The sequence below is a fragment of the Sminthopsis crassicaudata genome, chromosome 4 (assembly GCF_048593235.1).
Source record: "Sminthopsis crassicaudata isolate SCR6 chromosome 4, ASM4859323v1, whole genome shotgun sequence".
NCBI classification, from domain to species: domain Eukaryota; kingdom Metazoa; phylum Chordata; class Mammalia; order Dasyuromorphia; family Dasyuridae; genus Sminthopsis; species Sminthopsis crassicaudata.
This window is the reverse complement of record NC_133620.1, coordinates 318,346,384-318,363,286: the sequence shown is the minus strand read 5'-3', so window position 1 is coordinate 318,363,286 and position 16,903 is coordinate 318,346,384. Positions and strand designations below refer to the sequence as shown.

Sequence of the window (16,903 nt, the reverse complement as noted above, 5' to 3'; positions counted from 1 at the left end):
AGCAATATTATAAATCTAGTTATAAAAGTAGAATGGAAGCCTATAGCAAGGTTTGAGGTAATTGAGGAGGGAAAAAAGCAATTAAGCAGGGCTGGCCATTCTATCCAGGAGCATGGGGAAGAATGGAGCCTGGCCCTGGCACAAGTCTTAAATCAGTAATTAAGACATGAGATATGAATAAACAGAAGAAGATACAGAACACAAAGAAGAAATATGGCTCCAGAGACAGCTAAGAGGAAAAAAAAATAGAAGAAAAGCAGAGTCACAGAGATAAAAGGGCCTTAGACACAAGGACTACATGGAAAAAATAAAGCAAGAAATGAAAACTAGAATTAGAAACAAAATAATAACTCTGGATGAAATAATTGGAAGGAGAATAAATGCCTTAGAATAGAAGGTGGTAAAATTACTCAAATAGCACTAAAAATTAAAATGAGCCAAATAGAAATTAATAATAACCCAATGGGAAATATGTAAAGTATATACTATGAGAAGTAACTGACATGGAAATATGTGGAGAGTAAGAATCATTTCATTGAAGACTTACATGAACTCATGCTGACTGAAGTGAGCAGAATCAGGAGAACACTGTACACAGTAATATTATGAAATATTGTGATCTAAGACAATTCCAATAGATTTGTGATGGAAAGTGGCATCCACATCCAGAGAAAGAACTATGGAGACTGAAAGCAGAGAGAAACATACTATTTTCACTTTTGGGGGGGGTTTGTTTCTTTCTTGTTGGTTTTTCCCTTTTGTCCTGATTTTTCTTTTACAACATGACTAATACAGGAATATGTTTAAAATGATTATACATGTATAATCTATATCAGATTACTTAATGTCTGAGGGGAGGAGAAGAGGAAAAAAATTTCAAACTCGAAATCTTATAAAAACGAATGTTGAAAACTATCTTTACACGTAATTGAAAAGAAATCATTTTATTGAAGTCCCCTTCCAGTAACAACGACAACAAAAAGTCTGAGTATCCTTTTTCAAGAAGTCAACTGATTAGAAATTATCATTAGAAAGCAAAGTGAAAATAAAAACTATTAGTCATGTCCTGAAAAACCTCAAAAACAGAACTAGGAACATCAGTCAAGATCTAGAGCTTCCAGGCCAAAGAAAAGATTCTACATCCTACCACAATGAAAGAGTTTAAATAACAAAGAAAGTCAGAACCAAGACTTAGCACATCATTTAGGAGAGGGAATTTTGGACTGTAATAAAGGTTTATAACCAGGAATTATTCCAAAGATAGAAAAATGGACCTTTAAGGGAACAGGGAGCTTTAAAGTGTTCTTGAAGAAGAGACCAGAACTGAGTAGAAACTTTGAAATGCAAACATAGGAGTCAAGAGAAGTCTTAAGAAATAAAAACGTCTGGGAAATTAGAAAGAGTTAAAATAATGATGAAGCACTTACAATCTATAGGATCCCTTCAGATCTCTCAAGCCTTTAAAGGTACTGGTGAGTCATATGCATAACAAAAAGAGAGGAACTGGGGATGGTTTTGTTCTCTTTTGATGCTTTTAGGAGAAGAAAGAAAAAGGGATGGAAAGAGGAATTATTTTAGGATTTGGTACACAGTAAAGAATAAATGCATGTACCCTTCCTGCCTTCTCAGAAAAGAAACAACAAGGGAAAAAAAGGGGAGCAGAAATTATTATTTTCCCTAACTAGAGTAAGAAAAGCACAACTAGTTTTCCTCTCCCTCTTCCTCCTTCTTTTCCTCCTTTCCTCCCTGACTCCCTTCCCATCTCTCCATCTTTCCCTCCCAATTTGATACAGAAATACTTTAAATTCAACAGAAAGCTTAAGATTTCTTTGTTGCAGTATTTTTCCTTGAGCTAAAAGCTATGCATGTTGACTATGACATTCTTGGAAATTTTCATTTTGAGATTATTTTCAAAAGGAAGCCAGAATATTTTTTCTATTTTCACTTTGTTTTCTAGTTCTAATAGATAAGCAGTTTTCATTTATGATTTCTTGAAAAAATGATATTCAGGATTTTTTTGTTGTTGTTGTCTGTGGAAGTTTTTAGAGACTCCAATGAAATAATTATTAAATTATCTCTCCTTGTTTTTTTTTTTTTTTCCATATCAGTTATTTCTCATAATAGATATTTTACATTTCCTTTAATTTTAAAATTTTAAAAAATTTTATTCTAACATTCCCCAATGTCTCATGGAGTCATTTCTGTTTGATTCATTATAATTTTCAGGGTTACTTAGGCAAAATGTACCACCCATTTTTAAAAAATGCAAATTTATTCTATTTTTTCTAATTATATGTGAAGATCATTTTCAACATTAATTTTTTTTAAGATTTTGAGTTCAAATTTTTTCTCCTTCTGTCCCTCCAAGATGACAAGCAATCTGATATATTACTACTTTCTATTCTAAGCTATTTATTTATTCCCCTTGGAAGTATTTAATCCAGAGCTATTATTTTGCCTATAAATCTATTTATTACTTTTTGCTTTATTTATTCTAGGTAATCTTGAAATCCAAAAAAATTTTTTTTTCTCTTTCACTCTCCTTGTAGTTTCTGTGGAGTTAGCCTCTTCTGGGTTTAAAAACCCAGATCCAACCTCTAGATCCATGTCTTGTGACTTTTGCTTACTTATATCTCTAGTCTCAGTTACTGATTTGGGACTTTGAACCAAGACTAAGTTCTATTTTCTCCCATACTACTGTGTGGTTAGGTTCTCTTTGGTATGTGTCATTGATTTCTATTTCCTTTGATGTTTTCACCAAGAGTGGGAATCTTCAATGTCCCTGGTTAGAGAGGTGGTTGGCAGTTACTATAGTCTCTATTTCCTCTGGGTTTTTCCTAGTTAGGGTGCTGCCATTTCTCACCCAAAGGCTTCCCAATTTGAGGTGCTGGTTTTTCTATTTCCTCTGAGGTATTGCTGGTTGAGTCATTAGACATGCTCCTGTTAACTTCATTTCCCAGATCAGGATAGGTGGTTTTCTATCCCTACTTCAGTTTTCCTGATTATAGTGCTGCCATGGGTTTCTGATTTCTTTCTCTGGGCTCAGTTTGGTTTCTCTTTCAGTATTTGTGGCATCTGGCTCTCTGTTTTTGTGAACATCTGGACTACAAAAAAAGGAAGGGGGGGCTTACTGGTGTTTCTTTAAAATTTCTTGGTAGCTGTTTCACCTGATACTTGTTTTTCCTAGACCACTGCTAGAGAAAGAGTGAGAGAATTGGTCTAGTTTTTGATGTTTCATGTGGTTATCTTAGCTTCCTAGTTTTCTTCAAAATTCATTCTCATCCCTCAGTTGTTGGTGGTCTTTCCCTAGAAATTACTGTGCAGCTACTTGGTAGATAATTTGTATTTATTTTTCTTTGTATATTTTTATTTCACTGAGCAAAATCATATAATCATAAATTTAAGGCTTGAAGGGATTTGGGAGGTCATTCAGTCCTCTTATTGTAAAACAGATGAAAACAATGAAATAATTTGCAGAAGGTGGTTTCAAAATTAGATCCTCTGGTGTTTTGCAGTCTCTGAGAAAGATGGTGGCAGCTGCAGCCCATGGGATTGGTTCCAAAGTGGGCCAGAACCTGAAGGAGATCCAGATTCACTTGTGCCAGCACTTGCTCAGAAGTCAAGGAGTGAGAGACTTCAGTGATAAATACTATGTGAAGCTGAAGAAAGTAAATTCCTACTTCCCCTACTTCTCCATCCGTGAGTGCTCCAAGATGCAGCCCAAGCTATGAGTCTGTTCTGCTTTTGACCAAGAGAAGAATGTCTCTTTGAACAACCTCAATAGTGAACAAGTGGCTATAGCTCTAGTGAACATAATGAATAACAAAGTCTGAACTTTCAAGAAAGCATTAACAAAAGTTGCCTTGGAGCTTAGACTCTGATGGACTGAGAATGCAATATCCATATATTTTAAAATTATCTTTCTGGGTAAATCTTATATTGTAATGAACTATAACTTTTCTGAATGTTCCTTTTAGTACCTCATCCCCAGACATATGCAGTTAGCCACCAACATTGTGATTGAAGAAATTTAATATAATACAACTTTTCAATTCTAAGAAAAAAATAAGATCTTCTGATTTCAAATTTAGTCCCATTCCCCCTGTGCTCTGATGTTTCCCATTTCTTGCGGAAGCTCTATGGGGACAGTTGTGAGTTTCCCTTTTGGCTTTGTAGTCAGTGCTTAGGCACTTTATTTTATTTTATTTTTTTTTTGGGGGGAGGGGGCCTGATTGGTGATTTTATTGATGAAGAGAACTCTCAGTGAGGAAACTCAAATTATATCAGCAATGGCTCAGTAATTTAATCATCTCAGAGTGTTGCATAGGGCATGGAGAAGTTAGGTTAAGGGACTTGCCCAGGGTCACACAACCAGAATGAGGAAAAAGCAATACTTGAGAACCCATGTTTTCTTGAAACCAAATCTGTATAGTCTATATCACACTGCTCCTTAAAACAGATGGCCCTAAATAAATACTTGTTGAATGAACTGAATGAATGATATATAAAAACAAAAACCAATAATAATTTTTTTAAGACAGGAAAAAAAAAAAGATCCCCCAGGGAGAAATTGCCTAATGCCTAAGCACCAAGGTGCATTACAGATTGACTATTACATGACTCTAAGCATGGGGTAGAGCCCTGGCCTATTTGGCTTTAACAACTTTGACATTACAGTACAGTCAGAAGTAATGGCATAGAGCTGTCCTGAACTGGCTCTGATTTCCTGCTCATTGAGTGGGGAATTCCCTTTGATCGGGTTCTGATAATTTTAGACTTTATATTTGCCTGTGAATTTCTAAAGAAACAGAAAGTGAGGATAATAGTCCACCAGTAAGTTCCCATAAGCTTCTTGATAATCAGAGGGAGTGCAAAGGTTTAAAATTAAAGGATTCTGATTCATAACTTCCTTTTGTACTATATATTCTAGCAATCAGCACTTTTCTGGTAACCACAGTATTTGCATTTTAGTCCTCAGTTAATGAAGATTAATCAAAGATTTAAGATTTATCTAAGTGTTATATCACAAAGAGAAAAATTTAAACAATTTCTTTAATGCACAATGCCATAATTAATAGAGTAGAAGAAGAACCCTTTATTTCCTTTAGCATGAGGCAGAGTTTGGAGGCATAGTCAAAAAGGGCTAACATATTCTATGTTTCAAGATTTTGCTTTTCAAACTTTGATTTAAAACTGGGTATTAAAAGGTTAGCAAAGATTAACTCTATGAATTTCCTTTGAATTTACTTAGGGCAAACAATTTTGACCTACTGAAGTCACCGTAATTCCATGCCTGCCCCCTCTGGCTTCCTATTACCAAGAATTCAATCAATTATTGAGCTGAAAAGGTCATCTAGTCAAGTTTCTACATTTCACATAGAGGTATGATTCAATACCTGAACCAAGAAACATAAATGTATCCCTTCAACAATACTTTGTTACATGCTTACTGCAAGTTAGGTACTATGGTCAGCCATTAGGAAAACTGAGCATAATTCCCCAAAGAACTTATTTTAGTGCTTAATCACACTTTCTGATTAAAAAAAAAAATGCTTTCCTTTTGTCTAATTTAAACCTTTCCATGACAATGCAAACCCTTTTCTTAGGATTTTTGCCTCTGCACATGGTGATTCAGTGGTCAATATCTATAGCTTAAAGATTTTAGATTTTTTTCACTTTAAACAAAATAATCCTAATTCTGTTAGTCATGCTTTATTTCCTATATTCTTTACTTCTTCAGTACTAAATGCTTTACAAAATGTGGTTTCAGCAGGTCTGTGGTAGTTTTTGGTTTTCAAATTTATGATTCTCATATCCTTAATAATTCTGAGAATATAACTGAAGCCTAGAGTTTCCTTGGTAATCTTGCTTTAGCAGTCACACAGCTGGGAATATCATTTATGCCATTAGAGAGAAATGAATAACTAAAAGCTAGGCTATGACCAAACAGTTTACTTGAGGGATGATCACATAGCTCTGAAAATTAAAGGTGAAAGAAAGTATTTATTCTCTTTTTAGTGAGCCTCAGAAAAAAGCAGCTTTATAAAAAAGTTTTTCTATTCCATCTAAATGAGAAAAGAACTCCTGTTTCAAATAGAAGTGCAGTAGTTAGAAAGTTAAACATGTAGAATTAGTCACACATAGAACTAACCAGCTATGGCTGTTATTCAGATATTCTAGTAACTTAGAAAACCATTTATTTACAAATTCTGAGTTTATATGTGAAGTTTTCTGATAGAAACAGGTATTTCAAATAGCATAGTTTAGTTTCATGATACAGAGCCCTCTCAAACAGGTGGAAAAAAAAATCAGAATCCTTTCCAGATATGTTCCAACGATTATGTTCTTTCTAGTAAGGCATATTTAAAGCCAATCAGGATATTACATTCCTCTGTAAATCTTTTTATAAGAATATAGTCATAATGAAGTCAAGATTATTGGATTTAGATTTGGATTATTTTTAATGTTCCAATTCAAAAGTTAGGGGAAAAGGGTCTTGGGGAGATGAAAATAACATTAATTAGTTTTCTTATGTATAGAAAATGCCCAGTTGTTGGAGATTAGGCAGGAAAAATGCAAATCACACCCACAAGAGTAGAGATGAAAGACTGAAACTCTGAGCCCAAAGAAAGTACAACTAATAGATAAAACATTTAAATCTCATTTTAAGAAGGTGGGTTTTCTTCTCAGTTCCTTATAATATCTAATTTCTCCACTCAGACATGTCCTATCTCTATTGGTCAACTTTACCTGGTACTCAAGAATTCTGTCCAGGGAATAAAAAATGAAGCAAAAGAAACAAATCTAAATTCCTTAACCTTATTTTCCTGTAGCAAAAGAACCTAGAAGATGTGAAAAGGATTAACAACAACAACAAAAAACCTTTAAGAATCAACAAAATGAAGGCAAGGATAGTTCCATGGATGGTTGTAGGTAAGAGGAAAGAAAACACTCACCTCCCTGCTTACTTCGATCAAGATAGATTGAAACCCTTCGGGCCAGACCTGTGAGGAAATAGGGATTAGGGGATTGGTGCTAAGGGTAAATTGGTCAGGCAAAGCAAAATAAATTAAAACAAAACAAAGCAAGATTAGAAAGAAAACTCAAAAGAGAAAAGAAAGTGGAATGAGTGCAGAAGAAAATGTTCATGTTCACAACATGCTTCTATCCAAAGGGAAAGGAATGACTTGGTTGTAACAACCTGCCTATAAAATCATTCTACTTTACAAACACAAAAATAATTAATACTTTCTGGCTAATAACACTGGTTTGATTATCAAGTATTTTTCTAATTGTAAATGCCCTGGATGTCAAAGTTATTTGTGGAACGTGCGTCATCTAACTGCAACATAAATGATCATCTAACTAACTTTAATAAAATGTAGCACCAACTAAGCCACATTTGAGGGTAGACTAAAGGCCAAAGAGGAGCTGAAGGACTGAGCAAGTTCTTTGGTAGAAGACAAGATAAGTAATTAGCATGTCCAGGGATAACCAAATTAACAGATGCTCTGTTTTGAGGGGATAAAACTATGGTGAGAAATTAGTAGTGGAAGGGATTAAGTTCAAACCATAAAACAACAACAACAAAACTTCTCCTAGAAAGCAGGCCAAATGTTAGGGTGGTAGAACCGACTCTAAGTGCAGTATAATAGGGCTCTGTTGGGGTACTTGGCTTGGTAAGGAAATGAAGCTGCTCCTTCTACCAAAATAAATAGTTTTCTCCAGGCCAATCTCTGTGAAATGAGATCTTTAGGAGTTGGAACAATAATAGATGGTAACTCAACAGAATTCAAGTCAGGGTACTGGTTTCCAAAATGACTCCTTAGCTGGTCTCATCAACTATTTCCACTTCTCAATCTGGGTAGCTAAGGAGAAAGATCTTGAGCAAAAATATTTTTTGATTCTCTGGTCACTTCTTGATTTTTGTAAGTAATTCAAGAGTATATGAGAAAGTATACACAAAACTATGTCCTCATTGTGCACCATGGTAGGAGTTGTTTCTGTGATGATGTAGAGGCTCTGTACATCTTTTGCATTGAAATCAAAGAACCAGAGGACCACTGGAAGAGAGTGTCATTCTCATCTCAGAGATCAATATATCAAATCGCCTTTTGAAATAGGCTACCTAATGAGTAACTTAGAAAGCAGTCAGAAAGCTAGAGAACCTTTAAACTCCTGAAGATATTGCCCAGGGCAAACAGTTTTATTCCAAGCATATTCATGAAGAAGCAAGAACAAGGAATGAAAAATGGTATTTGGAAATCCTATCTCCTCTCTTTTCAGCTAGTTACTGTATGCCTTGGAGTATATAAGACTTCTATTTGAAGATTCTTCAGATTTGCACACTGATGGAAAGTTTTTCTTATGTTATTTCCTGGAATATGGAAAAAGACTTTTAAAAAATATTTTCTGAGAAACCAATAATTCTTACCAAGTTTGTTTGTCTGGTTCTGCTGTTTTGATTTGTAGAAGTCTGTAATCTCCCACTTCTGGTTTGATTTTTTAATTTTATGCATTTTTTTTCTTATCATCTCTAAAGCCCTGTACTCTACTATTTCACTAAGATTTTCCCACCATCAATAGGTATAACACTTTTTTTTGCCAATTCTCCGGGGTCTGTGGATTCTTGAACCATCAGGATTTCCAGTGGTTTTTCCTTTATATCTCTTATTATGCCTCTAAATCTGTAGGTTCCTAGGGCTTGTCAATTTTTCTTTTCTGAAGGCTTACGGCTCTTAAGAGTTTTGTTCTTTCTTTCTGAAGATTTCTCCTGGCTTTCTTTTATTCATTACAATGGTGACTTGTTTCACTTACTCAGGCTTTATATTTTCTGTTTGTTTTCCTCCCTTTCTTTCTTTTCTAATAATAGCTTTTTATTTTCAAAATATACACAAAGATGGTTTTCAACATTCACCTTTGTAAAACTCTTGTATTCCAAATTTTTCTCCTCCCACCCCTAGAAAGCAAGTAATCCAATATAGGTTAAATATATGCAATTCTTCTAATCTTTGTTCTTTTCTTATAAGTAAGACTCATGTTAGGGAATTGGGCTCAGTGCACCATCTTGCTGAAGGAAGGTTTTCATGTTCTCTCTTTTTGTTAGTTAATAAAAAAGTATCTATTAGGTATTAGGTACCAACTATGTGTCAGGCCTAGACATGGCTGCTAAGCACTGAAAATACAAATATAATAAAACTCTCCATTCACAAGGGATTTACATTTTAATGTGGGAGAAAGCGAGTAGGAAAAAAAAAGCATGTTAAAAATAAATGCAAAGAGAATAAATACAAAACAAAGTATAAAGTGTGGCAAGATAATATAGACGGTGGTGTTTGAGCTGTGTCTGGAAGAAATACAAATGATGAGGTGCTGCAGATGTAGATGCAGGACACAGCAGTGTGAAGACATGGAGACAGAAGAGGGGTTGTTGTTCTAGTCCCTCTGTTTAGTTTTAAAATCATTTTTTCAACATATGTACAATCTACATTTCTAACCTCAAGAATTTTCATTCTTAGCCCAGCCCATACCTCTAGCTTCACTGTGTATTAAAGAGGAAAGTCTCTGCAATCTACTCAAATATCAGAGTTTAGGAAGGGGAGTAATGAGACAGAACTAAAAGGTTGGAGACATATGGTGAAGGGCATGGAGAGCTAAATAGAAGATATTTTCCCTTGGAACTAATAAGGATCCACTGGAATTGATTGAGTAGGAGAATAACAATCAGATATTTACCTGAGAAAAATCACCTTGGCAGTTTTGTGGAGTATAAAAGGATGAGGAGAGATTTAAGGTAAGAAGAGCAATTAGGAGACTGAAATAATAATGGAATAAGTGAGAGATGATAAGGATCTGGACTGGTACTTGGTAGAACAGTAGGCACTAGTAGAATAGAGAAAGGGGATTACATGTGAGTGATGTTGTAAATGTAGAAACGTCAAGATTTGGCCAATGACTGGATATGTGAGATGAGAGAGTGAGGAGATGAGAGTAACACCAAAATTACAAACCTGAGAGAAATAGTATTTATTTTATGATAGCTTAAAGGGATGAAAGGATCTACTGAAAATTTTTTTAAAAGGATGGTCTTTATGACGACAAGACTGAAGATTAGAGAGAGGATGACTGACATTATAATTGGCTGGAGAAGATGGCAAGGGATGGGTGCAAGGACACATGTAGATAGGTCTTGGCAAGGGTGAGAAGTATTTTATTGTCAGAACCTAGGGATACAAAAAGAGCAGGAAATGAAACCTCGGAGTTTTGAGATGAAGAGAAAGGGGAAAGAAGGAACTTGTGTTGAATAGCCTCAACATTTCAGTAAAGTTAACAAGTGAGGTTCTTTGCTAAAGGAGAGAACAAAAGATTTGGAAAAGTTTTGGTAAGGAATGAGCTAGGGAATCAGCATGGGTGGAATTGCCTCACTGCCCTGGGGGCCCAGTTGAAGTTGGATAATAAGAATCTATAGTGTAACCACTATGATTGTATGAATGGAGGGGAGAAGAAAGAAAATGGGAGTAATCCAAAAGTGACATTTGGCAAGGCACATGTGCTAACAGGTGAGAGGACAAGAGATCTGAGAAGACAGTAAAGAGTCAAAATTGGAGAGAAGAGAAAATGAAGATCAGGGCAGGGGTGATGTACTGAGGAGTGGGGGCCTGAAAATCCTGAGGGAGGTGAAGAAGAGACTTATAAGAGGTGAGACATAGGGGATGAAAGACTGGGAGGCTCAGATAGAGAAATATCAGTTTTTGATTATGGAAGGGGACACTTGCTGATAATGGTAAGATCCTGGGTGCATGAGGAAACGGCATGTGTCTCTATAGATGGAGAATCTTTCTGACTCCTGCCACTTAATCTTTTCCTAGGATGACAACTCAGTGATCTTGATGAGGTATAGCTTCTAGAGGAAACACAGCAGAAAGGAGATTCCCTGACAGAGTACTACTGTTCTAACAATCTATCAATAATCCTAAAGTCTTCTGGCCTTAGAAAAGTCCTACAAACATTATTGAGTGTCAGATAGATAATCTGTTGGTCAGTGATAACTAAATTCCTGAGACAATAGTGAATAGACCACCCCTCAAACTTCCCTGTAATCCATAAAATTAGCAAATAAGTAACATGAAGCTCTGGTCTAACTTTGAACTATAAATCTATCTTCTTTCTCTTGGTTCCTTGATAAATTCTTTTGGAACTTAGCCTGCTTCAATTGGCATTACAATTACAATAAACTTTGTCTCTTTACTTGGATATGGATTTAAGTCTGCAAATTCTTTTGAGATACCTCACAACACTGGTCTGCAACCTCAACCTTTTGGGGTCCCTTCTGAACCACAACAATCTGATAGCAATCAAATCACAGGTGAAGACTTATAACTTCATGGATGGATAAAAGAAGGATTTAGATGGAGGAGAGAACAGAAATTGAGAACAAAATAATGTTAATATCACTGTCCTTTGGAACCTAAGGAAAGGGGAGCATCACTATTACAGGACTTTGAATTACATATATTTATTTTCATTTACTGGAAAGTATTCTACAGGTCATAGGCAACATGAGACTGTGAGAGGATAGAGTAGGATGAATGTTGGATTTGGAATCAGAGATTCTGGGTTTGAATTCCAGTTTATGTGATTGTGGCTAACTCACTTAATATCTTTGGGCATTTGATTCCCTTTATTTACATCTGCAAAAAAAGAAGAGTCCCTTTCAGATTCAAATCTAAGATTTAATATTGTATTATCATCACTATTAGTCATGGAATATTAGAATTGCAAGGGATCCCAGAGATTTAATCCAGTTTCCTCATTATTTTGCAAAAGAAAATGGGAGCCAGAGATGTAAAGTGAATTGTCTGAGTAAGCTAGACAGTGGCAGAGACAGAGAGGAGCCCTCCATCTCCAGAAATCTATGATTCTTCTTTCTGCTCCTTCTAAAATGACTAGGCAGAGCTTTCTTGAGAAGATTTTTTTCAAAGTGTTTCAGAAAAGTTACTTCCCTGAACTTTAGTAAAGTTCTTTAAAGATCTGTCCTTTCTTAGAAAATCCTATTCTGACATATTTTCAGTGAACTGATTATCATACCTCTACCCCCAACAAGACAAAAGTGTGTGAAAGGTGCCCAAGACCAGAGATGGCTCTTTTAGGCATGGATGCCACTGCACTTAATCCTACTCTATGACATTCTAGATAATCTTACTTATCTCATCAATGACTTTGCCACATTCAGCTCTGCTTCTTTGTTCACATAACAGGGCATATTTTCAGAAAGATAAGGGAGAGTGCGGCTGTTTGGATGAAAAGGAGATGAGTGGCATAAAACTGAAATTCTTAGTTATAACCTGGATTTTTATAGTTATAGTAGTCTGAATTCTTGGGTTCTTCAAGAAGTAAGATATTAATGGGAACTACTGTTACTTGATCTTCTTGGATTAGGTGAACTTCATAAAAATAATATCAAGTTAGAAAAAAAGCATCAGATTTACTGAGGAGGTCACTGCTTTTTAAAAGTACCTTTCAAAAGTCAACATGTCTTAAGACAAAACTTACTACCTTTTCCCTAAAATCTTTCCCTCGACCAAGCTTCCTTGCTTTTGTAAAGGGTATTTCCAACAATCTCATTTCCCAAGTTTGTAACTTCACTGTTATTTTCATTCTCTCTCGGCCAATTAAGCACAAATTCCTGCCACCCTAACATCTCTCCTTTCTGACCTTTTTCTTTATAAGCAAAGTCACCACTTGGTTCAGGCTTGCACTGTTTCTGGTCTCATAATTAGTCTCCTAGCCTCAAGTCTCCCCACTCCAATCTATTCTTCACATAGCTGCCAAGATAATTTTTCTTAACTGTAATTCTAACTGTGTCATTCCTCTGGACAATAAACAGGTTCCAAATCAGGACCATGGGTCCATTGCAAATTTATGTTACATAAACTTATCTGAGCCTTCACTGCAGTATTACAATTCTTTTACTCTTCTATTCTTCAAAATTATTCTTTATAAACTTTTTCTTCTGTTCTCAAAGTCCCCATTCACTTTTCACTCCCCTCAAATATCTCTCAAGCTGAAGTTTTAATTTTTTCCAAGAAAATCAAGGTCATTGACCATAAATTCTTTAACATTGTCATGACACCCCAAACTCAATGTCATTCCCTTAAATTCTCTTTCACCCCTGTTATGATGAAGAACTTGATTTCTTTCTTGACAATTTCTCTACATGTACCCTTGATATTATGCCTTACTAAAGCTGCCAAGAAAATTGCTCTAACTTGCCTATACTGTCTCTTACTAGTCTTTAGTATTTCCTTATAAATAATTTTTTTCACTGCTGTTTACAAACATTCCCAAGTTTACCCTGTCATCAAAAAACTCACTAGAGCCGATTATCCCTAGTAGCTCATGCACCTCTCTTCCCTCTTCCAGTCAAAATCCCTGAAAATAGATATCTATTCTAGATATCTCCATTTCTTTTCTTCCCATTTTCTTCTAACCTACTCAAGTTTGCTTTTGCCTTTATCATTCAATTGCAATGGAACTCTAGTAAGTTATTAATGATTCTCTTACTTGTAAAAATCGAATTAACCTCCTCCTCCTCTAATTTTAATAGTTCTTGACTTGTCTGATTATTTTGACAAGCCTTTCCTCCTGGATATTTTCTCATTTCTGGATCTTTATCTTCACTGAGCACTCTTCAGCTTCTTTTGCTGATTTATCATCCACACCACATTCCTCATTGGGGGCCCTCTTTTCTCTATATTCTTTTATTTCGCAACCTCATCAGTCCCATTGTTTCAATTATCAACTCTATGCAGATGACTCTCAGATCCAGCTTTAGTTTCTCTTTGGGGCACATTTTTGCATCAAAAACTGACTACTGGACATCTTGAATTGGATGTCCCAAAGGTATCTCAAACTCAAACATAACTCATTATCATAGGATTTGAGAATTCAAATAAAAATCCATATAGTTCAACCCATACATGAAAGGAATGCCTATTATAATATAGCCAATAAGTGTCATCTGACTTCAGTTTAGAGATATCTAATGAAGGGAAACCCATCATCTCTCAAGGCAAAGTCTTTCACTTTTGGATTGTTCTAGTTGATGGGAAATATTTTCTTTACATTAAAGCTAAATCTGCAACTCCAGGTTCTGCTCTCCAGCATCAAGGAGCAAACAGATCAAACAGAACAAGTTTGATTCTTGTACTCTATGACAAGCCTTCAAATACTTGAAGACAGCAATCATATCTAATATGGGTTTTCTCTTCTCCAGATTAAATATGCCAAGGTCCTTCAAATGATTCTCATGACATAGACTTAAGCTCCTTTGCCATCCTGTTGTCTTCCTCACTTGAACTTAACATTTCTCTTAATGAGAACCAATTCTGCATTAGCTGTTGTGGCTTATATCAAACTTGTTTTATGCCAACCTTGCTGTCCAATAAAGCTCTCAGATCTTTTTGAGTCTAATTTTCTTTTCTTTTCTTTTTTTTCTCTTTATTTATTTAGTTTATTTTAATTTTTTTAAACATGGTAAAAATATGTTAAATCCAATATATGCATACATATTTATACAATTTATACAATTATCTTACAGTTACAATTAATTATGTTTTATACAAAAATCAAAAAGAAAAATAAAAACAAAAAGGAAAAAGAAATGAGAAAGAAAATAAAATGCAAACAAACAATAAAAAAGAGTGAAAATATTATATTGTGATCCACTCTCAGTCCCCTCCCTCCCCCCCCCACACAGTTCCTCTCCCTGGGTGTAGCTCATTGGAGCTAGCCTGGATTATCTCATTGTTGAAAAGAGCCTCAGTCTAATTTTCTATCTAATTATGCCTTGTCTATCATATGCTTAAGCTGATTTTTTGTACTCACGGGTAAGACTTTTTACATTTATTCCTATTGAATTTTACCTTATTAGCTACATAACTATGTTCTAGCCTAAAGCTCTAAAGACACTTATGACTACTGATTCTGCTATCTAGTATGCTGATTTAGTTTCTTTTAGGAATTATTTGTTCTTCCTTATAAACTGGAATGTATATAGGTATTCTTTTAGTCCTTTCACCTTCTTCAGGAGAGAGTTCTGTTCTATTCTTGCAACACAGATGAGGGTCATTTGGCTATGGTACAAATACCTAAAGGGCTAAGATGGAGTTAGAGTAAATTGTGGGATCAACAGTCTGAAAAGGACTTCTTCATAGCATCTTAAAGGTTAACCAGCCTGTGTAGTTTGAAATTAAGTAGGCCAATTCAAGTTTTCTGCTCTATTACTTCTGCTGGTTTCAAGTTCCTCCACAAGTATATTTGACTATTACTACCTCCAATATGCTTTTGAAATCTCTTTGAAAAGGATATTGGGAGTGGATATAAGGAATCAAATAATAGATGTGAACATTTTCTGATTTGCAATGAGGCACACTTTGTTGGAAAGATTCCCTTTGATTGAGAAGGCCCATGGCATCTGGCTCTTCCCATCAGACATTAAGAACAAGTTAGATCAGTACCCTTTAATATCAAGATTTCACAAAAATAGAGGAGAGAGAATCTACTAAAAAAGCATTCCTTTAATTAGATGCAAGAACAATACCTGAAAGAGGAAAGCCATCAAAGGAAACATGTTAAAGGTAAGACTATCAAATCTGGTTACAGAAATAAATTATAAATGAATAGAGAGAATGAGAGGGAAAAGGAAAAAGCTGTTTTTTGGGGAAATGTTTTTTAAAAACTAGGATTAAATCTAGAGATTATCTTAAAAAGGAAATAATACTCAGATTTCAATTACTTTAATCTACTAGAGATGAAACCTTATTAACAGATAAAGTTATTACTTTAGTCTTAAGTTCTAAAGGAAATGCTGCTAATGCACACATTCCTTATTCTTTGAACAAAGAAAGCAAAGAAAATGTCACTTATGTCCTAAAGCAAGAGTTGCGATTGTTCTTGTATGCTAGATTTTGTTGTAGCCTCTTCTAACTGAACTGACAGCATTTTATTTTCTTATCTAAGCTTCCCAGTCTAGTTATAGGTGAAAAACAAACTAGAATTATGTTGTTCCTCTATATCTTTAAACCTGAAGGGAATAGCAAGCAGACTAGAAATAACTAATTCATGCCCAAACTGGAGACAGGCAATGAACTGACATGCAGCAATGCAAAGCTGTGCAAAACATAGACAGGTGATCCAAAGTAATGGTGAAAGTAATCAGTTATAATCATACTGACTAAATTCAGAGAACAGGAATACTGTTCCCTATTAGTTCAAGCCAGGCAAGTGGTCAGTAAACTTATTCTTTAGGTCTAAGGGAGCAAAAAGGGATATGTCCAGGATAATCATTTTGTATTCTCGTAGTACCAAGATTGTTTTCTAAAAATGGGAACATCTAGATATGAATATTTATAAAATGGTTTATGACTCCTCCACTCACATGGAGATGGTTTGGAGCTTTTAAAATCTATTTCTAGTGAAGCATAACCAAGGGAAAGGTCTTACCAAACAGAAAAAGCTTTGGGTATAGTTCACATAACAGACTACTGTCTGAAGTCCAATCTAGTCAAGTTTGGAGAACTCATTATCAGAGAGTTGGCTAGTAAGTAGTGAATATATTTGGATAGAGAAACTCATGGAACTGTCTAATAAAGAATAAAGAGATTGTCATCTGCATCAATGGAAGGAATAACCACATTGCTGAAATCACTGCTCTTTTGAGGTACTAATGAAATGTTCACAACATGTTAGGCATCTGTGAGTGACCAAAAAAAGCATAATCTAAAGCTGGAAAAGCCTGATTCTTCTCTCCTGGTCTTAATCATCAATCAGGCAACATTTCCTCCTAGGAAACATCCATCTCAGTTTTAAACCACATCAAAGACAATGACATAACTTCCCACAC

General features: G+C 35.1%; 1 protein-coding gene across 5 annotated transcripts in view; it reads right to left on the bottom strand.

The window, feature by feature from the left end:
* Positions 1–16,903, bottom strand: part of RPTOR (regulatory associated protein of MTOR complex 1) — a 500,255-nt gene that overhangs the window by 32,040 nt on the left and 451,312 nt on the right. For 4 of the 5 annotated variants that reach the window (XM_074260362.1, XM_074260364.1, XM_074260365.1 and 1 more), the window contains one exon: positions 6,957–7,004. The exons of the other annotated variant lie outside the window; for it this stretch is intronic. In XM_074260362.1, the coding sequence (XP_074116463.1) occupies positions 6,957–7,004 (48 nt within the window). The remainder of the gene's footprint in view (positions 1–6,956; positions 7,005–16,903) is intronic. 5 annotated transcript variants of the gene reach the window in all.